The 27,397-nt window shown below is 43.8% G+C and overlaps 1 protein-coding gene across 1 annotated transcript in view; it reads right to left on the bottom strand.

The window, feature by feature from the left end:
* LOC147725422 (proton channel OTOP1-like) overlaps positions 1–27,397 on the bottom strand; it is a 300,787-nt gene that overhangs the window by 58,669 nt on the left and 214,721 nt on the right. The window contains exon 4 of the mRNA XM_086964530.1: positions 22,944–23,074. Coding sequence (XP_086820656.1) covers positions 22,944–23,074 — 131 coding nt within the window. The remainder of the gene's footprint in view (positions 1–22,943; positions 23,075–27,397) is intronic.

The following is a 27,397-nucleotide window of genomic DNA, read 5'->3' on the forward strand; positions in this document are numbered from 1 at the left end:
CATTTGGCGGAACACCAAATACGAACAAAAGAAGGACAGATAGTAAAGCAAAGACCTTATCGCATTCCAGCTTCAAAAAGGGCTGATGTAAGAAAAGAGGTGCAGGACATGCTTCGTCTAGGGGTGATAAGACCTTCTAAGAGCAATTGGTCCTCTCCCATAGTCATGGTCCCTAAACCTGACGGGTCTACCCGTTTTTGCATGGATTTTAGGGCCCTGAATGCTGTGTCCTCTTTTGACGCATTTCCAATACCCCGGGTGGATGAACTAATAGAGCGGATAAGGGATGCCCGCTACATTACCACCCTTGACCTGACCAAGGGGTATTGGCAAGTGCCACTCAGGGAGGAGGATCGCCACAAAACAGCCTTTGCAACAGAAGATGGGCTCTTTGAGTTTACTGTCTTACCGTTTGGACTCCATGGAGCCCCCGCTACCTTTCAGCGGTTAATGAACAGGGTACTGGCAAAACACACCTCATACAGTTCGGTGTATCTGGATGATATAGTCATCTTTAGTTCATCCTGGAAAGAACATCTGGTACATATATCCAATGTCTTAACCGCACTACAGGCAGCCGGACTCCATGTGAATGCAAAAAAATCAAGGGCAGCATTCCCAAAGGTGAAGTACCTTGGATTCATGCTAGGGGAGGGAGTCATAGCCCCTCAGGAGGAAAAGATCAAGGCTATAACCGGAACTCCTTTCCCAGCCACAAAAAGGGAATTACGTGCGTTCCTAGGTCTTATAGGGTACTATAGAAGATTCATCAAGAACTTTGCAGACCTTTCAAGTCCCCTAACTGACCTTTTGCAGAAACACGTAAAGAACGCTCTGCCAAACCCTCCATCTGACGGAGCCACCAAAGCCTTCCAGACTCTGAAGACTGCCCTTACCACCAGCCCGGTCCTCATTCCACCTAACTTCGAGAAACCCTTTTCACTGGCCACTGATGCCTCTGACACCGGCATAGGGGCTGTGTTGTCACAGGAAGGAGATGACGGGGTTGAACATCCCGTACTCTACGTCAGCAGAAAGCTCCATCCCAGGGAACAGAAATACCCCACGGTGGAAAAAGAGTGTCTCGCCATCCGATGGGCTATTGACAAACTGAGGTACTACCTGGAAGGTAAAGCTTTCGTTCTATACTCCGACCATGCACCCCTCCAGTGGATGCAACGAAATAGATCCCAGAATGCTAGGATACTGCGTTGGTTTCTCTTCCTGCAACCGTTTGCCTTCAAGGTTGTGCATCGGAAGGGGGTTGACAATGGGAACGCTGATTTCCTCTCCAGAATGCCCATTCTCCCCGATCGGGAGAATCCAGGGGGGGAGGAATGTAAAGCCGGCGACCTTACCCGTCGGGAATGGCGGAGCCCGACCTCTACTGATCTGTCGTTTCCGGCTTCTCCAAAGGATCCCGAGTGGGAGCACGGAAACGAGACTGCCAGCGAGTTCGAGGACAACGGGCCCTTTAAGTGGGCGTCGACATACTAGGGGGAAACCCCGACCCTCCGTGACGTTGCTGACTCCACATTGGTTAAGACAGGGGAAGTCTTGTACGCCGGGTGTGGAAACACCGCGAGGAAGAAGACGGAAACCGAAGAGACGGAGAAGCGGGGAGTAAACGAAGACGGGACCCGAAGGACCGAAGCGGGAGCCTACAGTGGAGCCGAAGGAGAAGCTGACCCACGAGGCGAGCCAGGAGGCCAACGACCCTGCGGACCGCCGTGCCACACTCCCGAGGCAGGAGTGTGGCTGACACAGATACTTCGGCGTTTGGCGGCTTGGATAGGCAAGCGTAATGATAGTGCCTAGAGCGCAACTGTGTGTATCTCTCCCGCTGCAATTATCTCTCCTCTCCCTCTCCCTACCCTCCTTTACCGCCTGTTCCCAACACTTCCTGCACTGAGCACGACAGTTAATAGTTATATACACTAGGTGTATACCTAACACTCCCTGGGCCCCCCTGGTGCAACCCCATTGGAGGACTGAGTCCTAACGGCTTTCCGCCTTGTTGGTCTTCTTTCTTTCATGTGGAGAGACTCCCGACGCCCAAAGTGAGGACTCATCTTCCTGGGACAGCACCCCTAGACGAGCAGCGCCACGGACCCCAGTATCTTCGCCCGGGAAAGACTAACTTTCAGGACACAAAAGACGTTGGTCACTAAACCTTTAAGAGCTATCAAAATAAAACCCTCCTTAAACCCTACAGTTGGTGTCACGGTCGTCCCTTCACCCACGTCCACAATTACATAGGGACCATTGTCTCCTGATAACAAAAAATATTTATGCAGCACTCAACAGTATTAAAGTTAATACACAACACAAGAAAAAATCCTGAACATATTTAGAAAAGTAGAGCGGATTTTAATAAATACATTGACACTATACCCACAAAGATCCAGTCAGTAAAACCAGTGTTATAAATGTTTACAATTTGAGGCTGAAACAGACCCAAAAGGTGCTAAGCACCAATGGCAGCTGTCTAGTCGCACCGGTCTAGGACAAATTCAAAAGTGCAGGCTGACCCCAATGAAGCACATGATGGTTACAGGACCAGATTTTGCCCTCTGGGAGTTTTACCTTGTGTCCTTGATGCTCGGCCTGCAATATGAGGCTCGGAACCACTCTGCATTGGGTCCATTGAAGCCTTTGATCAGGAACTGTGCCATGTTGAGATGCAAAGCTCGTTGTGGCTCTACACAGGATCAAGTGAAGCGGCCAATTAGGAGCTGTGCAGTGCTGTGATGCCAGGCACTGCGTCGTTCTGCATTGAATCTGTTGAAGTCACCAATCAGGAGCTGCACAGTCTTGTAATGTGAAGCCCGTGTTGCTCTACAGCTCTCTTTGTTGGGTCAGATAAAACCTTCAGTTAAGAAGGGAGAAGTATGCTCTGAGTGATCCATGGGTCAAATAGCTCGATGTCAGCACATGGGGTAAGGACTCACTCCAACAGAGGCCAGCAGACGGGATGAGGCCAGGTCCATTTGGGTCTGGTCAGCTGGAAAGCAGGAAAGGCCTCTGGTAACTTGTTGAGTCCCTGTAATTCAAACAGGAGGTCAACCATCTGACTTCCTGAACGTAGGACCTCACTTATAGGGGCCTAGGTTCAAGGAAAGTAGGTCACATCGTCCTTCCTCAAAAAGCAGGGCAGGCCTTCGTCTGACTCTTTTCAGGTACAGGGCTATTCTTATTTCAGGGTCTGAGTGAGGCACTTTTTTACCTAGAGTGAGCCTGTCGGAGGGGGCAATCCTTTGTCTACCTCCAAAACTAATTCTGGTCCCTTCACGCTCATCCCTGGTTTGGCTTCAGTTGTGAAACAAAAGGAAGAGCCGGAGCTGGCATCATGTTCCTTTGCGTGTGCTTGGTCTCATCCCTTTGAAATGTAATCAGGACAGTGCACAGTTCCTCCCAAGACATTCTGTCAGGAAGAACTACTCCTTTCTACACACAGGCCCCTTTGTCCAGTGTCTGACCCCAATCGACATTTCCACGTGGGGGAGCCATCACCAGCCCAATAGCAACTGGCCACTCCCAGAAAGGGCTTCCAAACTTTAGGTAGGGAAATGCCATTTCCAGAATAATATTTTCAAGTCACACTTTACCATTATAGATGTGTTTAAATTACAAATGCAACGAATGGAAGAAGTAAATCTCTAGCTGTTCCCAAACTGAATTTAGTACTTATTAAATATAATAAGGTAAACTTGTCTTCGTCTATGGGAAGCCATTATTGCCCCAGTGAAAAATACCTCTGGAGGTTATTGCACTGCAAGAATGAATGTACATGCCCTACTATTTAAATAGCCTACACCTTCCCTATGAGTCCTTAAGGCCTACCCTAGGGGTGACTTACAAGTATGAAAAGGACGTTCATACTTGACAAAGGGGTTCTTTTGTCAAGTCAAAATGCCAGTATACAACTGCTTTGCAGGCTTCACTGGCAGGCCGGAGACATTTCTTTAGGGAGTTACTTTAGTGGGTGGTACAACGAGGGTTGCAGCCCACTAGTAGTATTTAATCAAAGGCCTGTGGCACAGGTTTTTCCATGTATTAGGGACCTATAAGTAAATTGAATGTGTCAGTTGGAGGTACACCAATTTTACCATTTTTAAAAAGAAAGAGTGCACACACTTTACCACATGTTGACAGTGGTAACATGCCTGGGGTCATAATACCAACGAAAAAGTGTTCAGCTACTGTAAGGAGATGCCTCTTTTTGTATGGCCACCGCCACGTTTTTGAATCTGAGTGTGCATTGAGGTCTACAAATCAGACCTCTGTGCCTGTACCCTGACCATAAAGCGTATGTCAAATTGGAGGTACCTAATTGGAAAGGGCATGTAAGTAAGAGGGGTACCCCAGGGTTTGCAGAACTGGTTGTGACACCCTGGAGGTCCCCCAAGTAAAATGAGTCCCCCACTCCCCCATTGCAGGTTAACAGAGCACTTGTGCAATGCTAGTTCAACTTTGCATTGTAAGCAATGGAAAAGCCACTACTTCCCCAGTACATCAGTGTAAGTCACCCTGCTGGTAGGCCTACTGAGTCTTAAGGCAGGGTGCAACATATGACATGGGCAGGATGTGTATTTTACATGCCTAGACAGTAAACCTGTGAAGCCAACGTTTTTACTGTGGAAAGGCTTGGTTACTTAATTGGCGAGTACAGGAGTACAAGCTGACCCCTCAGCTGATTCTGAACAGTGCAACCAAAGTAGGCACTCCAAGATATTAAACAACTCATTACATTAGGCCTGACTTGTATAAGTTGAAATAATGTAACTTCTTGCAGTATGCAGCTTTTACAAAGCTCCCTCCTTATTACCTTTAAAATTCCTGTGCCGTCCTGGGAACACATGGAGTATGTTCCATATGACCCCTGTCTGCCCTGTTATAGAGACATGCAGATAGCTCTCATGAAGGAAAACAATGAGGGATTGAAAGCCATAGAAAGTGTTACCTCACTCCTGTAGGAGGCCAGTTAGGTGTCAGCCTTAAAAGGCAGGCTTCAAATGAAGTCGCTTTTGAAGGGAAGATATGTCACACTAAGGAAGCCCCATAGTTTAGGCGGGCATGACCTGCATTAGTGAAACTGTATGGGTCCAACATTTTGTCGCCACATTTTCAATTAAGTCATCAACGCATTTAATAACAACCACAATATTTGCAGGCAAAACATCCGGAATACTGGAGCAGGAAGATATCACCTCTGCCCAGCCAACCAACACGATCAACCATCATGAAAGTATGGCTCAATCGTCACGGTAAGATGAGGAGTTTCTCATACTACAAATAATCAAGAAAAGCAGGCAAGACAGTGCACCAGGTCCGAACGGCATCCCGCAGGCCGTTTTTAAAGAGGACCCCCAGTACAGGGCCAGCAAATTCAATCTCCTCTTTCAATCAATAAACAACACCGGTCGTGTCCCAGATAGCTGGAGGGGAGCTATCATAAACCCAATCTACAAAGGTGGAGATCGCAAAGATCCAAATAATTATCGCCTGATAGCCCTCATTGATGCCGAAGCTAAATACTATGCATCTCTTGTTCTAGCTGATCTGGTTCAATGGTCTGAAACGAACAACAAAATACCGCTGAACTAGGCTGGATTTCGCCGCGGTATGGGAACCATGGCAAATGCAATGTCACTATGCCTGATAGCTGAAAAAAGTCTACAAAACCCCTTGGAACTCTACACCTGTTTCGTGGACTTTAAGGCGGCATTTGACCGTGTCAGTAGGCAAAAACTTTGGCCCAAACTGAAACACCAGGGCTTAACGGACTCAATCCTCACACCAATCATTGACCTGTATACCAATACCTGGATGCAGGTAAAAATTGACAACGGGCAGCGGTTAACGCGAAAGATCGGCACCGTAGACGGCCTAAAACAAGGCTGTGTGTTGGCCCCTTACCTTTTTAATCTGTTTATGGCAGACCTGACAGTAAGCCTAGACCAGATTAATGCCCATCCTCCCCGGCTAGGTAATTTACGTGTAACACATCTATCCTATGCCGACGATGTGGTGCTATTAAGTCAAACGAGAATAGGCTTTCAACGTCTACTGCAAGAACTGACCAGTTACACCAAACAGAATCTGCTAGAAATAAACAGCAAGAAAACCAAGATAATGGTTATAACACGACGCCACAAAGCCCCACCAACTTTCCTAATAGACAATGTTAAGCTGGAAGTGGTGGATAGCTACAGGTATCTGGGGATACAACTAGATAAGTCCCTCAACTTCTCTACTCACTTTAAAGACATTGAAAAAAAGGTTCTACTCTATTACATGCCTTCACCAACTTAGCGATCGAGCTCAAAGGCCCATTGGTCTCCCCTTTGCTAACCACAATGAAAGCAAAGTTACTGCCAACAATAGCATACGGGAGTGTGCTACATCATGGCAAAAGTGCGATACTCATTGACAAAATACAAACCAAAGTCTACAAGCGTGTATTTGCCTTACCAAGCAACACATCACCGGCACAAGTAAGACTTGAATTTGGTTTGCAATCGCAAGTGCTTTTGAAAAAGTATGAGACCATCAAATTTTGGTATGATGTCTGGAGGAATCAGGAAAATGAAGTCTACAGCGCCATGTGGGAAGCAATCCGAAAGAGTCCGAACTCCGAGTACACTAATTACTTAAGACAATCGCTAGAAACAACTGAGTTGGCAACTCTCTGGGAAACTAAGCTTCCAGTAATATCATTCAAACAAGTGGTTAAGAAGACTGCCAAAAGACACTCGCTCCTTAACGATAAGCTAACCTTTAGTCATCGAACCCACGCCTGGATGACTATCAACTCATATAAAAAGCCTGTATCAGCAGCCTATTTAGACCTTGCTTTCTCGCCATTTATTAAGCGCATATACCTCAATTTAAGGTTGGGTAACTTTCCAACAAGTGCTGATTACCGAAATGGAGACCCCAAGAAAATAAAGAATGCGAACTTTGTGGTGCAGGTAAACAAGACTTCATTCACTTGATTTGTATCTGTTCAGCCATGAACCAAGCTTGTCGGTGTTGGCTAAAATCTAAGTTCAATGAACACGGAGTACACACCTGTCGGTCAGCGATTGTTCAAATCCTATGTTCAATGGATCCACAATTGATATGCAGAACAGTCAAATTCATCACCCATTTCGAGAAAAAACGAGGCCCTTGGGAAAGACTTGATCTTGAAACAAGAACTCCTTTCATTGTGGCAGAGCCACGGCCCTCAACAAGCATATTGTTAAGCTAGATTGACATCTGATTTTATAGACTTTATCTTTTATACAGTAGTGTCAATAGCCTGCTTTTGAAACACTGTGGTATTTTATATATTGTAATGGTTTTAATTAACTACACAATAAAGAATTACTTACTGTTTGGGTTTAGGTGGGCAGGCAGGCTAGCATGGGGACCAGATAGGGAAAACTAGTTGACAAACCTGTTTCCCTAGCGGCTTTTAGTCCTGAGGTACCCTTACACCATACGTGGGCTAGGCACAGAGAGAGGGTTCTAACCGTCTTGGGAGTAGGCAGAATGGTGCACCCTGGGTTATCTAAATGCCACAGTCCGCAGAAACTGGTCACTAGGGTGGAGGGGACTTTTTTTTAATGTATTTATAAGTTTTTCTAGTAAATGAAACAAATCATATTCACATACATCATCAAATCTATCATGAACTATACATCCTTCAAATAATATGTCTATGTATCATAGCATATTTCGCAGTATTTAGTATATTTATGCTACAGTCTAATAATGTTACACATCTCTAACAAATACAATATCTATACATCAGTTTTTAGGAGGTCAGGGTGCTCCATTAAGTAATTGGTAAATGGTTCCCAGAAGTGAGAGGGCTTAGCAGCTGTAGGTAGCTCTTTTGCATAGATCAGAAAATTGTCCTTACAAATGCACCAGCACCCAGCAAACTACAGAAGGGGACTTCTTGCTGTCTCATTGCATGGCAACTTCCCGTTTTGCTAGGAGTAACATTATGGAAGCAAACTTTTTCTTGGTAGATTTCAAGGGTGTTAAGTGACTCAATAAGGATACTTGTAGCGTGCAATCTAATTTGAGGTTCAGGATTGTATTTAACAACTGTACCACGTGCTCCCCAAAAAACTTCACTTTACTACAATACCACGCCAGGTGTACAAAATCAGCCTGGTCTGTCCTACAGTGTTTACATTTTCCATCCTCCAGTAGACCATGTTTATGTAAAGGGTACGTTTGGTATAGATATTTGAATGTATTATACGTAAGTTGGCATTGGGGGTAAGTAGCTCTGTCAATGCACAGCAGGCTTGCCAGTCCTCCATTGCTAAAGGTGCATCCAACACGAGAATCCATTTGTCATGCGCTTTCTTCGTGTTAGCGCCTATCTCCTTCTGCAAAGACTTGTAGAGTCCTGCCACTATGTGTGTGTTGTTTGAAGCAGTTATTAATAATAGTAGCATCAACAGTGAGGGGTCACACTGGGAAATGTGGGGTAAAGTTCCTGAATTGCTGTGTGCAGTCTGGGGTAAGCAAATTTGAACAGAAGTGTTTGATTACTGACATATGTCAGGTCGGTAGGTGTTAAAAATGTGCCGTTCGAGTACAGGTCACCCATCATTAGGATACCAACTTGCTCCAGTAAGCCCATACTACTCTTCTCTTCTGTTACTGATAAGGCGGGTTGTTGCGCCAGTGGTAGATTCGGTGCGTATAGTGGGGTTTCGTTTGTGAGTCGACTCATTCTTCCCCATGCCAAAGACATAGTGCAAACTGTATTTATTTTGTGTTTGGTCAGATGCGGTCTCTTGAGTGGTAATATATGTGCCAGCTTAATTGGATGTGCATCTCCATCTTCCACTGCAATGTGTGGCATATATGGTACTGGGTGAAATCAGTACTAGGCATACTGCGCTTGAGCACATAAATAATATAGGTAGAGATCCGGGACCGTGAAACCCCTGAGGCTTATGGTAATGTCATTGTGTGCAGATGTATCCTTACTTGCTTGCCCGCCCAAATCAGTTTATTCAAAATGGAGCGCAGGTGATTGCAAATGGGGGCCGGTGGTGTTATGGGAATGTTTGTAAAGAGGTATAGGAGTTTAGGCAGGATTACCATTTTTACAAGAGATATTCTATCTGCTAGGGATAATGATAGCGTAATCCATCTATCTATTTGTGTTTCTAATTTATCAATCACAGTGCCATAGTTACTTCGAATCACTAGTTCAGAGTCACAATGTACCCAAATGCCCAGGTATTTTATAGGCTCCTCTTGCCACACCATTGGAAATTCCATTTGAGGTGCTTTTGTACTGGTTGTAGGTGGCATCACTGCTGATTTGGACCAGTTTATCTGCAGCCGAGAAAGACGTCCGAACTTTACGTATTCACAAAGTATTTGTGATAGGTTAACATGGGGATCTCTAATATACAGCACCATATGTTCCAACGCAAGCACTGCACTCCGCAGACCTGCATCTGACCTGTACTCCTAAGGTGCGCATGAGCAGAGCGGGGCGCTCATTTAGGTCCCTGGCCCCAGCCCTATGGAACTCTATTCCAATCTCGGCGCGCAGCACACAAAATCACTGGGCATTCAGAAAACAGATTAAAACCTGGCTATTTTCCTCCATCTAGCTGGGAGGCGCCAGCGTGCTGCGCTTCTGTTCCCCGGGCTTTTAGAAAATAGGCATTTCTTGCCTGTCTTTCCATCTGGCTAGCTGTCGCCATCCATTGCTACTCTTCCTCAAGCGCTGGGACGCCCTGTTGCTGGGGCAGCCATGCGCTATATAAGCATTTTTAACATAACATAACAACGTCCACATATAATGATATGCTAATAGGTCACAACTGAAATTGTAAGGCTGTGGATGCATATTTCTGGCGTATTTTGCAAGCCAATGGTTCCAAAGCGATTGCAAATAGCAAAGGCGGTAGCGGGCTACCCTGTCGCGGTCGCCTCTGTATCGGTATTATTTTCTAAATGTGTCTGTTGACTTTTATGCGAGCAGTGGGTTTCGTGTAAAGGAGTTTGATTTAATTTATTAACATGGGGGGAAGACCTATCTGCTGGAGAATAGTAAATAGATAGGTCCATTTAATAGAGTCAAAAGCCTTGGCCACGTCTAACAATACAGCCACAGCTTCCAACTCCGGGTTTAATTGATGTAATAGGGTGAATATTCCACGATTTAGGGCTGCGGCCGCTCGTTGGTAATGTTCAGTTGTGTCGCGCGATGTGTCACATGTACTGTCCAGTGCGACATTCATGTCTCCGCCCCAACTTAGCTCCACATCTGGAAGCTTCCGTATTGTGGTGTGCACCTTCATAAAGGAATCGGGATCATCCACATTTGGGCCATACGTGTTAATGACGCCTACTCTGGCACCCCCTAATATACCTGTCATTATGACTTACCATCCTTGAGTATCAGTTAGTGTTTGTTCTGTTACAAATTGAGTACCTTTTCGCACCAGGGTTTATAACCCACATGCATATGTGGAGTATGAGGATGAGACCACCAATTCTGCCCATCTTTTCCAGAATCTATCTGCTTTACATTTGAGTAAATGTGTCTTTTGAAGCATGGATAAGCAAACATTTGCCAATTTTTTCTAGGGTTATTAAGACCTCTCACATTCAAGGTAAGTAGTTTTAAGGGCTTAGGGGGAGTGTTAGTGTGCATCAATATGTCTCTAATTATAAGGGGGGATTGGTATGTTTGTCCTACTTTTTTTTCTTGACGATATTTCTACCTGGATGTTGACTAGATGTTTAGGGTTTTTTCGTAAAAAGATAATAGCAAATAACTTTGGTCTGATGACTTGATAAAACAATGGAACATTCTCCAGAGTCCCCTTCCCGTCCCTCCCACTTTGCCATTCCAATTATGACGAAGACAGTTGCCCTAGCCCACCCCCACACTACCCGGTGAAAGAAAAGAATAGAGCAACTTTGGTCGTGGTGCACACAGGAGGGGGGAAGCTGGCAGCTGTACGCCCCAGTGACAAAAGTCATCGAGGGGTAACTACACCATCATATTACACCAATAGCCGCCCCTAAGAAAGTGGCCAGCTTATTATTAACTCAGGTTCAACAGAATGGACATATCCAGTAAGATAAGTATGCAATTTTGTGAAACAAAACCTTTGCTGTATTACAAATTCACAATCACAATGTCTCCAATATCACTTATCTGTAAAAGACTGCAACTATAATCTCATTATGCACCATACATATTCCTGTCCAGTCATCTGTACAGTGAAATTATCTTAATTATTCAACATTTGAAGCCCCAGTTTGTTCTTCAGGTCCGCCTCTTGGTGACTTCCGTCTCAAAGTCTGAGAGCTTTTCTGCAGTCGGTATTTTGGTTGGCTCATTATAAATTGCAGTTTTCCCACCGTCAGATATTCTCAACCTAGTTGGGTAAATTATCTCGTATGGAATGTTTTGTTCTCTAAGTTTCTTTTTGATGGCTATACATTTTTTCCTTGCTTCCTGGACTTGTTGTGTGAATCTTATAGTGCAGGTATGCGCTATGATTCCGATTAAAATCAGGGCATGTAGCCTGGTCTGACCATTTTCTTGTGAAACTTCATCTCATGCTCAAGGACCCTCTCTTTAAACGCTTAGAGAAAGTTGCTTTGAAACACCCCTGGAAAAAACTAAAGCTTGTACATTTTCATAGATTACTTGATGAAAATCCGCCTGGTCCTTTTACTGATGTGGAACTTGGCTATGATCTATTTTGCGATTGGATTACTCGGGCTCTTGATCTTTTGATCCCTGCCACTTGGAGTAAATGTCGCACCCAAGAGCCCAGCCCTTGGTACGATAGTACCTTACAGCCTCTGAAAAAAGCTTGTAAACAGGCGGAAAGGTGCTTGCGTAAAACCTACGAGGCTGAGAAGAAAGTATTGTATCTTTCTAAAGTTAAAATCTATCATAGAGCCATTTGCAGAGCCCGTGCGGCCTACTACGCTCTAGAGTTCAAAACTTGCTTCAATCCCTCAAAGCTGATTTTTAAAGTTCTTAAAGATCTAACTGCCAAGAGAGCCCCAGCAGCTTAAATCCGCTTGGTGGCTAATTGTGAAGACTTAGCGGCCTTCTTTCTTGAAAAAATACAGACCCTTTACCGCTCCTTCCCTAGCTCCACCCCACTGAGTGAGGTCTTGAGGCCTAGCTGTACCACCGATGTGGTCCTTTCGATCCTTCCTGATATGTCGAGGGAAGTATTCGACAGCTTGGCAACTAAGGTAAAATCTGGGTCCCCTGCTGACCCACTTAGACCAGCACAGTTGAGAGAATCCTCTACCCGATGTCTGCCACATCTGCGCCACCTTATAAACCTATCTTTTTCATCAGGCATAGTCCCATCTAAATGGAAACAGGCCTATGTCACTCCAATCTTGAAGAAAACCACATTGGATCCCCTCAAATTAGAGAATTATCAACCCATTTCTCTTCTTCCATGGGCCGCAAGGGTCGCTGAGGCCCATGTAAACAGCATCTTATCTGAACATCTGCAGAGGGTCAATATTTTGGATTCTTCCCAGAATGGTTTTCGTGCTGGCCACAGCACCGAGACGGCTTTACTCTCGATGACGGAATATCTGCGAACGGTGGTGGATTCTGGTCAAACTGCGGCACTGGTGTTACTTGACCTCAGTTCCGCGTTTGACACAGTCTCCCACACGATACTGTTGCAACGGCTGGGAGACACAGGTGTCTCTGGCATAGCACTCGACTGGTTCCGGTCTTTTTTGGCAGATCGTTCATTCAGGGTTGCCACTTTGCCTTTTGAGTCTAAACCTTACCTTTTGGAATTAGGAGTGCCTCAGGGTTCTGCTTTGAGTCCCACATTATTTCATTTTTATGTGCAGCCGCTGGCTGCGGTCGCCAAGCTTTGGGATATGACTGTTGTCTCCTACGCTGACGACACGCAGCTGGCGGTTGCTCTTAGTGGGAACTCAAACCTTGATGCCCTGAGGTTTCGAAATGGTCTCCTGGCAGTGACTGGCTGGATGACAGCTAACTGTCTTCAGCTCAATGCCAAGAAGATGGAGGTCCTGATCGTGGGCAAGCAGAGCAACCTCTGGGGCGATAATTGGTGTCCCCCAGAGTTAGACATCACTCCTACCCCGGTCTTGGAGGTTAAAAACCTAGGTGTTTGGCTGGACCCGGCCCATACTTTCTGTGGCCAGACAAAAAAAAGTAGCAGCGACCTGCTTTGGGACTTTACGTGGTTTGAGGCCCGTATTACAAATTTTCAATGCCCCTACTAGGCAGTTGATTATTCAGGCAAGCATTTTATCCAGACTTCACTATGCCAGCTCACTCCTGTTAGGGGGTAATCAAGCGGAAATTGCCCGGTTACAGCGTGCACAGAATGCTGCGGCTAGGGCACTGGTAGGTTTACCAAGGTTCTGCTCTGTAAAAGGAACTATTCGTGCACTCCACTGGCTACCGATGGCGCAAAGGATTGACTTTAAGACCTTATGTCTCTCCTTTAAGATTCTCAAATTGTCCTCCCCTCGGATTCTTGAAAATCTTCTTACCCCCCACGTCCCGTCTCGATCTCTGAGGTCTTTAGGCCAAAATCTGGTTGTTGTCCCATGGTTCAAGCTCTGCAGAGTAGGTGGACGATCCTTTCGTGTTTTAGCTGCTAAACTCTGGAATTCACTTCCATGTCATATTCATGCTCTAGATGACTTGCTAGAGTTCACGAGGGCTATTAAAACTCTCTTGTTCCCTTCCGCACCTTAGTATTTTTTCTTCTGGTTTTTTTGTTGTTCTCTGTAGTGATATGTTTCTTCTGCCTATCCTAAGTACCGGGACGCCCCTTTGCTGGGACAGCTGTGCGCTATTGAAGTTTTTTTAACATAACATAACATAACATAGATATTTCCATCCCTTGGTGATTTAAGTTGCCCAGTTCCCGAACCCCTGTGGAGCGCCACATCTCGGTCTCCGTAGTTGAGAAGTTTAGCAATAATTGGATGTGGTCTGGCCCCAAATGTTGGCGCCAGAGTCAGTGATCTATGAGTTCTCTATACTATAAATACATTCTAGAAAATGTCTTTGCCCAAGAGTGTTATGAGTAGTTGTTCTACATAACGCTCCATGGGACCTGCGTTGGTCGTTTCTGCCACTCCCATAAGGCGGATATTACTGCGGCGTGATAGCATTTCAAGATCTTCAGCCTTTGCTATTAGCACAGTCATGCTTTTGTCTATCTTATTTTGTTTGGCTTCCATTTGACGTGTTTTCTCTGCTTCCGATATTCGCCGCTCTGCCATGTCAATGCGCTCAGTGTGGCAGTCTAAGCATTTGCACTTGCAGTCCACTCGGTAGGTCAGATTATCTATTTTGCTGTCTATGTTGGGGAGGGTGCCTTATATCGATGGGAACATGACCTATATATCCCCAGTAGCAGCCCCACTCACAACAGATGTGGTCTGTTGTGCATCTTGGAGCCCTTCAGGTTCATTCTTATGTGTTTTTTTTGCTGCTCAAATGTCAGCTTGGGCTGATTTCCGTCTGGCTTCCGCATGTTGTATTGATATGTAGGAGCCCAGCCTCTGATTTGGCATTTTTGCATTTTCTCAGTTTGACACTATCAATTGAATCTCCGGCTGTGCAGTTAGGTGGTTATGCCATTAATAATAGACCTCTTCTGTGTCCTTGCGTGTACACTGAGTGCTGTAATTCACTGTTGTGCCATTATGCAGTGCAAGAGGACGTGGCCGTTAAAGGTTGTCTCTCGGGGGCTGAGTGACACTATGTCCACCGCCTTGGGAGTGCCTGAAAGCCAGTTGCGGAATAGGCTCGGACTGGGCAAGTATTTACTACCAGTGTACTACACGCAGGTTTGGGGTTCTCTAACACGTGTCTGTAGGCACAATCCAAGTGTGCGCACTACGCAGTTTCAGTCAGGAGCCCTGCCCCACGCAGATATGGCTGCAAGCAGTTTATGAAACAATCTGCTCGTGGGATCCCGATGGACGGTGTAATGGGTGCAGTTATGTGGTTTGCAACTCCCATCTTATACAATGTTGGTTATTGTACCCTCCGGTCAGATTAGGGCCAACAGTTACAGTTATGGTGCTTTTCCAAGCAGGTATGGCCGATCATACGATTCTCAGCTCTAGCGCCTCCCGCTGACCCGTGTCGACGCGGTGTCCGGTTGGTCGCGCGCCCAATAATTGTAGACTTACCCGATTTTGCAGAGGGCAGATTCAGTATCTCACCCGCTCGGTGGTCTTCGGGTCCTCCGGTCTCGGGAATCCAACTGCCTCATGCATTGCTCCTTTCTCACCTCTGGCTGGCAGCGTGTATTTGCGGTGTACGCGTCCCGCTGTTCTCCCCACTAGGCTCCCAGATGATCATGGAGGCCTTGGTCCACATCAGCCGCCACCTCAGTCAGTATTGATTTTCGGCCTCTATACAGTCTGTGTAGTATTTCGGCTGTGAACCAGGCGTGCTCTCAGTCACGTTTGTATGCACCGTCTAGGCCATGCCTCAGCCGTTTTTTCCAAGCGCAGGTCACCTCAGGACACGGGAGTCGGTTTCATTAGCTGGTGGGGTTTTCCGATTGCTTATTTTCACAAAACCACCTCATGAGTGTCGTAGTGTAGGATACATGCAGGATATTTTTGAGTAACTGAAGGAGCCCACTTAGTAAGCGGCTATCTTTGAGCGTGGCTAGCTCCGCCCCCCAAGTGGGAGCGGACTTGGTAGCCCATTGGCTACCAACCACATCCTGCCCTGAAGGAATTTTCCGAGCATAAAAGGTCATTCCTGGCAACCAGACCTCAGATCTCTACCGACTGGAAGAAGGACGGAAGGAAGACTACCCTGTTGCAATGAAGGACCAACAAATTAAGTCTGCACCAGAGAAGACTAGACCTGCTGCACTTGGTGGCTAATGAAGGAATGGACAGTGCCTGCTGAGTCCTGCTCAAGGAGAAGCAGTCTCCTGATCCCAGCAAAGCCAAGAGCCAGCTGACTCAAGGGTCAGCTGGCTGGTCCCATATTCACAGCACAAGGACACAACAGCTGAAGAAACCTGCTAGGGCAAGTTGGTAGCCCAATGTCTTCAAGTTGCTACCACAACTGCCCATCACCAGGGACGAGACCTGATGCACAGAGTTGCCCCCAAGTACGCATATCCGGGAATGCTGTTGGAGGCTCCTAGGTCTCACAGAAGGCAAGAAATCTATCCAGGAAGGATTGAACTGTGACAGCGACACCGGGCCTCTGGTAGTCCAGCGGCAACTTGATCTTTGACAGACCGGACAGGACTTTGTGGGATGTCGACCCTGCAACCAAGACCTCCTCACCATCTACATGGACGAGGAACCCGTGCAGGAAGACCCCTGTCAACCGCATTGCATCGCATCCACAGCATCTTTCATCCCTTGTATCAGGACCACTCCGTAGGAATCCATTGAAATGCGGATAACGAGCCTGGTATTTGCTTGAAAACTGATTCTTCTGTGGAGGTAACTGTTTCTTAGGACCCTGCCGGTCCCTCTTATCCCCTGTCAACCCTGTCAACCGCATCGCATCCACAGCATCTTTCATCTCTTGTATCAGGACCACTCCGTAGGCATCCATTGAAATGTGGATAACGTGCCTGGAATTCTTGAAAACTGATTCTTCCGTGGAGATACCTGTTTCTTAGTGCCCTGCTGGTCCCTCTTATCAGGTTCCTTCTGGAGTTTGTCATCCCAAGTACTTCTAGCCAATTGCGGTGACATGTACCCAATTTTTCCTTGAAAATGTTTCTAAGTGTCAAATTTTTTTAATTTACCAAGGCTTTTTCGCTGGTTAGTGAAAATGCTTTAATTTATTATTACTTGTAAATGCCATATTACTGAAATCCTCAGGTAGATCATTTTTGTTCTAGTGTCAACATTTTTATAAAAATACAGGCAATTTTTATAAAAATTCGAGTGAGGTTTCTTGAGTGTTGCGTTGATTTCTCCTTTAATTATTTTGGTGCTGTTTAATTGTTTTACACTAGTTCCCATCTGTAAGCTTTGATGCCCAGTACCACAGCTACTCATGGGTGGACCTAAAGGTGTTGGTAAGTGTGTTGCCCGGTGAGATAGCACAATAACACCATATACTACACCCCATTTCCTCACAGTACAGAAGACAAAAACCTGTCGAAAAATCAGAAAAAAATGACAATTTCTAACATTGTGAAGGAGGTGTGAAATATCTCCCAGGAGCAAATGGTAGTCTGTTCTGAATGGACTACTCTGAGCTCCACAGAATAATCAGAGTTAGGGTAGAGGGCTTCCTGGTAATATCACAGTGTCAAATCCTGCTTGGCAGGTCTGTTGAGTTAAATTCAACACTTGGGGCACACCTAAAAGGGAGGGAGCAGGAAGCCAAGACCATCCTTGAATATCCCCTGTCTGATTGCTTAAGGACTCTGGTTTTATCCCACTAGACTTCTGTCTAGAAATGGATGAATAGACTGCTGCAAACTGGATTTTAATGTGAGAAGAGACAGGAAATATGGGATTTTCCTGTGACCTTCCCACCACACCCCAGCCCTCAGTGTCCAAGCTTAGTGTGGTTTCACCATCTTGAAAATGCCCTAGCACATGCCATTTTGAAACTATTTGCAATACAGCAATCAGGACCTACTGAAAAAGTGGGTAGTGTTGTTCCTCAAAAGTTTTACCCCATTGCTTAGGCAGTGCCCAGGAGTCTCCCCAAAATACTAGCTGGTTTTAAGCAAACATTTGGCTCCCCAAGGTACCTTCTTTGGAACACTACTTGGATTGCAAGAGGACACAAGGTGGACTGAACCTGCTGAACTTGGCATCTGTAACCTGTGAGAAGGACCTGAGGGGTTGGCCCCCCTTCAACTTAAAATCCAAGGACAGAAAGATCTTCAAGGATCATAAGGCTGATGCCCTGTGGAACAAATAAAAAGCTGAAGAGGAAATTCCTTTGAGAAATACAAGCTGACCAGTGGCAACCTAACCTGGACCAAACTTTGCTATTGCCCTCAACCGCACACCCTGGGAGTCTATTGGTGTTCCCTATGACATCGTGGGAGCTTTAGAAGTCAACCTGTGTGGTTTGTGTGGGCACCAAAAGATGTTTTTTTCAAATCTTTTGCTCCAGAGCAGTAAGGCGACCAACAATTAACAGCTTCCAACTGGCAGCTCCACAGACTCAGATTGAATTTCAGGTTTGTCACACAAGGACAAAGGTTTTCCTCAGAAAAATGACAAAGCCCCTTTTCAATTGGAGTCCGGGAAACTTTTTTGAAACCTCCCTACTTTCAAGCCACAGTGGCTGTTTTGTGTATCTAGCCTGCACTATATCGTGGTCAATCTCTTTGTGTGAATATTTTGAACATTTGAAAACAACATTGTGAAAACAACAATGTATCAATTGAATTAAAACGAACCAGTGACAAACGTCATGCAATGAAGTTTATTTAATTTTGTCACAACAAATAAAGCATAAAAATCAATAATACAACGTCGAGACCACGTCTCGAAAAGAGCGCCACAAGGCACAGTGTCCTCGAGGTGACACTGCAATCTTCATTGTTTCAATCTCTAAACATGTGCTCAGATCTGCTGTGGCCATTGATTATTTACTATTAGTACTTTGCACCTATTGCCACTATTTCCAATTAAATCTTTTAAGATTCATACTTCAGCTTCTCCTTAGTGGGTTTTTCTCCTTTTGGTGTCTGCACTTATTAAATTGTTCTTTACTTTTATGTATTGGAGTATGATTTTTATGTGTTGTTTTGTTCACTTTGTAACTGTTTTGGTACTTCTAAATGCTTTACACATTTACTCTAAGTGAAGCCCATTTGCTCTGTGCCATATCTACTATGGGTTCACTACAGGTTTAAATTATTGACAGTATTCACTGAATCAAACAAGATAGATACTTTATTACTTGTGGTGGACACCAATTCGCCACAACTAATAAATCACTTTCTCACTGTAGCACTTTGGTCTTCGTCACCCTTTCCCCCTCCACCTTTCTCCACCCTTTTGCTCATCTTTATTTCTATTTACTCTTTCCATAAACTGTGCTTTTTTCCAAATGCATAATTATGTCTGTAATATCCTTAGAGTCTTAGCAATGTATGCAAATTTGGTTAGGTGTAAGAAACTGCTAACAAGAAGTCTGCGTCAAGTTTAGAAAGCATTTTATACAAGTGCAACATATGCTGAAAAAATTGCAACAGACTAAAAAAATACATATTTTGATTTAAGAAGTAAGGGCCTCTTAATTTTTCTGTGTGAAGGTGCTAATACTGCAGACACGCTGTGGGATATGCAGATATTTCCTTAGTGGTATGTGAAACCTAATACTGTAGAAATGGGTGTTGCTATGAGATTGATAAAGGAGTAGGTAACACAAATACTATGAACACCAAAAAATCATAACTGCGCATATTGACAAATAGTTTTAATAACTGAACCTATTCCAGGGCGGCCCCTGGCATTTGTGGCATTGAAAGTGCAGAAAGCAGCTTGGACAAACCCATGTTTTAGAGGAGTCAGTTAAGAGATAACTAATATAAATGCATGCAGGATTTCATGTTAACCTGCACCTGAAAATTTTTCTCTAAATTACTGGGTCCACAATCTTGATGAAAGAAAATTATTGTAAGTTTTCCTGTCTGTTTTGACTTTTGCAAATTCTGTAAAGGTATAGCTCTTCAATGGATAGACTAAAGTCATCATTATGATATGCACAACTTCTTTTTTTAAATAAGTTTCATTTTTTTGGGGTCCATTATACTCATTTAGTGCATTCTAAACATATCATGATATAGGATTGAGAGTGTTTCCATCTTTTGAGTGCTCTCAGCATTTACAATTACTTCATGTAGGTAATCATGAATCAGGGAGGCATCATGGAAGATTTCCCCAAATATCATGTAAGGAGGTAGAAGAGGCTATCACGAAGATAGCCCACGTAAACCCCTGGCATTGACAAGATCCCCACATATTTGTTTTTATCAGAGATAGACATTTCAACACCCTATCTTACAGTGGTTTTTAACACTATTTTACATGTAGCAAGTTTCCCCAATATGTAGGCAGGGGCTGAGATTCTTCCAATTTATAAAAAAGGTTGTCCATTGGATCCATTCAACTACAGGCTAATCAGTTTAATAGACACCACACAAAAATTATTCAGTAAAGGTAGACTTGGAAGTCTCCAGTGTTGACTTGAAGAGAATGATACACTTTGCCCCATTCAAGCGTACTTTTGATCTAATACCTCCATTGCTGATCAGGTGTTTAAGACTCCAGATAATATACTGGAAGACCATTAGTATCGAGAAGGGAATGCTTTATGCCATTTATGTCGACCTCAGAGCAGCATTCGACTGGGTTCCCAGAACCCTGCTGTGGAAATCTCTAGAAAAGCAATACATATCCCACCTTGCCTGTGCAGATTAATCAAGAGATTGCATCAGAATAATTACGCACAAGTTAAATTTGGAAAGCTGGATGAAGTAACTAAAACCTTTCCAGCAAAGTGCGGTGTTAGGCAGGGATGCAGATTGCCTCCCACTCTTTTTAGCCTGTTTTTAAATTACTTATTTGATTTTTTAAATAGTTGTGAAAAAGATGCCCTGAGACTGCCAGGCATGAGGGTTTCCTCACTCATGTTCGCCGATGATACGCTTTTGCTGTCAAAATCACCAATGGGGCTTCTGAAATTATTAGACCATTTGAATAGATTCTGTGTGCTGAGGGGGCTGGAAATTAACATTAATATCACTAAGTTTTTGATTTTTAACCCTTGTCTTACTAGGCACAAACATCCCACTCTAGATGATTTCCCCCTATAAGAAAATTTATTTTTTGGGTTATTTGTGGATTACCCTAGATAAAAGCTGGACTGGATCCATTATGCTGTAAAAAAGATTAAAACTGGAACAACAAATTAGGGGGCTGTAGAAGCTACATAACGGGTCCCCCTGCATATTTGTATCCCCAGTAATTCAACTTTACTCATATCAGGCACTAGCGGTAGCCCTCTTCAGTGCAGAGCTTTGGGGGAATAAAAACCTAAAGCCATCGGTTATGGTAGGAAACAGGTTCATCCGCAACTCTTGTGTTTACCTGTCAGCTCCTTCCTGGTGCCGTTGAAGCTAAGCTTGGGACTCAGAGCGATTTCTGATAAGCTCGAACTTCACTCGCTAATTCTCTGGAGAGCTTTTGGGCTACTTCTGAACTCTTGCTTTATCAAAGTGAGCTGGCGAAAATTCTTAGAAATTCGATTGCGGAAAAACTCCCCTGGATTAAATTTGTCAAAGATTCCCTACTAGGGATGGGCTTGGCTTATCTTTGGCACACTCGTGTGGGTAGTTGTACAGGAATAACGGCAAAGGAGTTACTAAATCCATTTCAAAATCATAAATATATAAAAAAAATTAACACATGCACAAGGCACTGTATCTACATCTTTTTTAGTGGCCAAGGATAACAACCAGTTTGAAAACTCTTTTGGTTACATAGAACCTAATTTGGCCAAAAATCTATGGGCGTTTGCAAATGTTGGGAATTACAAAATCTAGCTGTTTGCAAATTCAAAAAGGCCTTTTGTTCTGTATGAAAGGCTTTGTATTCACCAGTTAGGTAATCCCAATTTTTTGCGATTACCTAAATTGCGAATGCAAATAGGGAATTGCAATTTGTGAATCCCGAATGCACATGTAAAAATACTTTCCTAAATGCAAACTGTGCATTTAGGAAACGCTAATTACCATTAACTTCAAGTAGACGGTAACCATATGCGAATGTGCTATGTAGTGCACACATGCCTATAGGGCATGTGTGGTCTTCGCATGTTCGTCTTTGGCTTTGCATTTGCTAATTTGCAGTTACCAATTAGGTCATCGCAAATTAGCTAATGCAAAACCACTCGCATCTATGGGCCTCTCGGACCAAAGGAACGAATGGAGTCATATTACTTAATAGTTGTTCGCTATTTAGGTAATACAAAGCATTTTGCGATTCCCAGATAGCGATTAGGTAAAAATTGCTATTTGAGATTCGAAAAATGCTCTTTTGATACATCTGGTCCTTTATGTCCAATTTAGACATGGAAATCTACCCTTATATGGCTTTAATTCAAAATGGGGAGGATCACTAAATAATAACAATTCTGGGGGCCTGAGGTGTGGTTATAAGTAGGAAGATGGCCCCAATTTGTTAATTATTTGGCCAGCATATAATGGGGCTCGACCAAAATGGCTGATTCCTATCTACAGCAAGCTTTGTACAACAAGGTATGAAGAAGCAAATATGATCCTTCAATTCGATACGACCCCTCATTTAGTTTCACATTTGTCTGGCAAGGAACAGAGAGATCAGCAAACTTAAAAACAATGGCTCCTCTAGTTGAATCTCATAAATGCTGCCTCTATTTCATATTCAGCAGTTGTCTTAATCCTTGGTTTTATCTTAATTTATGGACTATGAAAGGGTTAGTCAATGTTCGTAGAGCGTGCATTCTTATTTGATTTTTCACTGAGTAGGTGCTGCTTTTACTTTTTAACTTCATGTTAATTTTAGCCCATTTTAAAACAATGTATTTTTGTATTGTGCACCTTTTTTATGGCATATTACCGACATAAAGAGTATGATGATGATGATAAATTTTATCAAGGAGGCAAAAAGGAACACTGTTCTACTTTCATACTAATGGGCCACAATTTCAGGTGAATAAGACCGCATTTAAATATGGTATAATTTTGTCTGACTGTATGAAGGTAGTTGTGCAAGATGAATAGAGAATATGTTCGCCCATAAAACCCATCATTGATTACATATCTGAACTAAAAGTATCTTTTGTTTAAAATAATAACAAACATAATATCGAACCAAGGTAGAGCTATCAAACTATTTTCAGCCGCACTTACCTAGTGTTATATTTTCAAAACCAAGCGTGGAGAGCCTATCCATGTGTTCCAGAAGCTGATGCTTTGACTCCGTAAACACTTCGCTAGCCCACAGCAGTAAATTTGTGAATACCGAATGGATTAAAGCAAACCTAAAAAAAGAAAAAGGTATTGAATTATGTCTTTATATGACCTTTTCTTTGCCATTGACAGTAGGAATCCTCTTGGCTGTAGGAGGCAGGAAAGCTTTCTGCCACACTATGGTCAAGGGGAATAACTATGCTACATTAAAATCATGTTAGTGGTGTTACTCTCGTGTGGCTGCTGAGTGAGAGTTTCTGGGAGCACCGCCAACAGAGTATAAAGTAGTGCAACTCCCCTAAAAGCACAAAATGGTACCCTTCCTCAAGTCCTCAGCACTCTCCTGGTTGGCATCCGAAGCGATAATGGAATAGTCATTCAGTTCCCACAATCAAAGGTCTTCCATGAATACACACTCTGCTTATGGGCTTACAACATCATATTACTGGCCAGGATGTGCAGCATCTTTAGTATACTCAAGGCAGCTTGCCAAAGAGGACTTGTTATAATGCTGCAGCAATCGGATAATGCTCTCTTTCATGGCTGCAGGGTTGAGGGGGGTCTCTTTATCTCACTCCAACTCACTATTCCCTCTCTTTCTATCTCTCTATCCCTCTCTCTCTCTCTCAGATCAGATCAGAAAATCTTTATTCGGTTTTTAAAAAAAAACATGAAAGCACAATATCACAGTTAATATATGTTACACAATAAAAACTTAATATACAATCATAAAAAATCATTCCTTTAAAATGTATATTATTAACAACAATCACTGGTGAGCAGGTATAATAGTAGCAGCATTTATGAACAGTTAATTCTCCCTACTATTTCTAAGTTTTAGGGTTGATTTTAGGAAACCAATCAGGAATAAAGTGCTTTCAGGCTTTTACAGTTGCAGGTAACAAAGGGCTGGTCGGACCTGGGTGAAATTCTTTTTTTTAAAAGGGCTTTAGGAAGAACCTCCGGGGTGCATCATAGAGGGGACAAATAAATAAAAAGTGCCCCAAATCCTGCGGAGACTCGTTGTCTCAGCCGCAGGCCGGTAGCACTTGACCTCTATGAGAGCCTCTTGGAACAGTTAATAAAAGGTGATAATAATCCAATCGGAACCTGGTTAACAAAAACCGCTCATAGCCCGATATGGGCCATGATAAATAAGGCTCCATTAAAGGTGCAGTTTTTAACATAGCGTATTTGCGGACACTGGGCTTAATTAGTTCCTCCTCATCACGATTCATTTGTTGTAACAAAGAGAACGTTTATTTCACAAACTCCACGTCAGCAAAAGTAATTGAATCAGGATTAAAAAAGAGTTCTGGTCGCCCCAATGCAAGAAAACAGGCATTTAAGTATATTAACCAGGGGCTTTTGAGCATACAATCCATGACCAATACTTCCTTTAAAAGCAAGTGATTTAGGACCAAATCTTTGTTGAGCCAGCATTTTAGCCAGAAAGTTAGTGACCGTAGTGCTAGGGTATCACTAATAAAAGGTGTGCCAGTTTCTTCATGCACTATTAAGTTGGAAGTTCCCTTTGGAACCACTAACAACTGTTTCAAAAAAAAATTCTCAGCCACCACAATATCATCAGCTGCCATGTAACCCCAAAGTTCACTACCATAGCTACCTAGTGCCACACTTTTTGCCTGGTAGATCATTAGTAATGCAGCAATAGGACGTTTGCCCATTTTCCTAGCAAAATTAAATATAGCAGCGTTTGCCCGAATTATTTCACCCCTTTTCCTTTGGAGTAATGGGCCCCATTTTGGCTGATCATCGAACAAGACTCCCAAATAAGAGAATGTTCTAGTCATGGGGACCATCTCCATATTTACCCTAAATGAGTACAGTTTCTTATTACGCTGCCCCACCTGCATTGTGTAATATTTGGTAATATTAATAGATAAATCACGGGCAGCCATAAAACTATAAAAGGCAGTTAATAAGGATTGGAGACCCCTTGCCGTTCTAGCCAAGAGGACGGCGTTGTCTGCATATAATAGAACAGGCAGACCCTTACGCCCAACATAAGGATAATCAGCTCCGGTATTTACTAGGCACTCCTCCAAATCATTAATGTATAAATTAAAAAGAAATGGGGCCAAAATACAGCCCTGCCTAACGCCCCTATGGACACTAAAATCCCTTGATACCCTAAGGTCCTGCGAATACCTCATGTTAGCCTTTGTATCCCGATGCAGGTCCCTCAGAAGATTAACCAAAGTAGGCTCCACCCCCATGGCGCCCATGGACTCCCACAGTTTCTCCCGGTTGACACAGTCAAACGCGGAGGAAAGGTCCATAAACGCCATGTGGATGGTGCCCTGCCGGGCCATGGTGTTCTTCCCAAGGACCATATACAAATTGAGGCATTGCGCCATTGTGGAGTGGCCTGGCCGAAACCCATATTGGATTTTGGAAATGACCCTATGTTCATTGGCCCAGGCTGTCAATCTGTTCAGGATTACTCCTCCCGCTACCTTGACCACAGAGTCGATGAGTGAAATTGGCCTGTAACAGGTGGTACTATTACGGTCTCCTTTCTTAAAGACTGGCACTATCGAAGAAGTCCCCCATGACCTTGGGCAGCCATGTTCTGCGGCTGCGTTAAGCACAGCAGTGAGAACCGGCGCCCAGAGAGACACTTTGGATTTAGATAAATCTGGGGGCATACAGTCTGGTCCTGGTGCTTTGTTACTCGATAGCCCCAAGATGCCTTTCTCAACCTCACTCATTATAAAGAGTGGCAGAGTTACTCTTTGTTGGCCGCTGTCCACTTCTGTCCGTGAGGTATTACTATTAAAAATGAGACTAAAATGAGACACCCACTCATCTTCAGTAATGTTAGTACCGACTGAGTTATCCCCTGCCCCATCAAACAGTGGTTTATATTAATTCCCCAAAATCTCTCACTGTTGCAAAGAGTGTTGGTATCTAACAGTTCTTGCCAGATTTTATCCTTTATTTCTGTTTTGCGTTTTACCAGGGCCTTTTTGTAGGACAGGCGTAGTGACCGAATCAGTAAAGGGTCTCTAGGGCTAATCTTCAATGCTACCTTTAATTCTTGAGCTGCTTTTGAAAAAGAGTGATAAAACCATTTAGGGTCCCTGCAAGAGGGGCCCGATGACAGATCAGTTAACATATAGCCTACTTTTGAGACAATCCCATCAAAGGCTAAGAGGATGTCTGGCAGAAGAGATGCAGAGGACACACACGATGATAGCTCAGGGGCACCTGTTTTATGGATCTTGTCATAAAGTAGATCTGAATTCACCTTAGACCATTTTAGGCGACGCCTTCCATCCGGGCATTTCAAAACGCCCTGGTTTGTCGTCTTTGCCCGTAAATGTAATAGGTTACCATCCAGTAAAATACAAACTGGGTTATGGTCACTATATATGCTTTCCAAGATTTTAAAGCCTGATATAATGGATTGTAGGCAATTAGAGAGCAGAATGTGATCAATAAAAATAAACCCCGGAGTAACCTTTAAATGTGGGAACGGACTGGTAACGCCACACATCCACCAAGGACATAGCTGAAATTAGGTCAAATTAATTTAATAAATGATTCAGCATGTCTCCCCGGCCAGAGTGTTCGAAGTGAAGGCCCTCCATCCTATGGCAACCCAATACTCCCATGGCAGTATTCACAGGATTCCCACAGGGGTGCACATTAAAATCCCTGTGAATAAGAATCCGGTGGGAAGAGCTGTCACAGTGCTGTCTAATAAAGTCGCCCAATTCTGCAATCCTACATACCCCTCTAACATTTACAGCATTGTAGAAGTTAATCAGGGACACTATTACATTACCTTTTTTTATAGTGACTGCTTGGATAGCAGTGTTGTTGGTAGGTATTGTTTTAACAATACAGCTCAAGGCTAGGTCAATATATAAAGCCAAACCCCCTTTAGCTCTGCCACTTTGTGATGGTTCAGCCGGCACAAAAAAGCTTTTGTAGCCTTCTCTCTCTCTCTCTCTCTCTCTCTCTCTCTCTCTCTCTCTCTCTCTCCCTCCAATGTTAAGAATTAGGCTTATGTTTTATGCACACATGTATTATAGAAACTGCATCAACATTAAGTACACTGTAACATTATTGCAGTAAAAATGATATCTCTGCCTCACGCCCACTAACATGGTAAACAAACTTGCAGGACTACATAGAAAAGAGGCAAGTAGACAAATTGATGATCATGGGTCACATTAATAATTTTTGGCGTGGTCTGCAGAGGATCACAAAAAATAGCATTTTACCTTACAGAGGCCATTCCTCTGTGCATGGCTCTAAAAAATGACAATAGGACAATTCAGATTGGTTAGGAGGAGGGCAGTGGGGGAGGATTATCTCTAATGGTCCCTGGAAAGATTTTTCATGATCCGGTGGATTCTTGG

The sequence above is a fragment of the Lissotriton vulgaris genome, chromosome 3_2 (assembly GCF_964263255.1).
Source record: "Lissotriton vulgaris chromosome 3_2, aLisVul1.2, whole genome shotgun sequence".
Taxonomy (NCBI): domain Eukaryota; kingdom Metazoa; phylum Chordata; class Amphibia; order Caudata; family Salamandridae; genus Lissotriton; species Lissotriton vulgaris.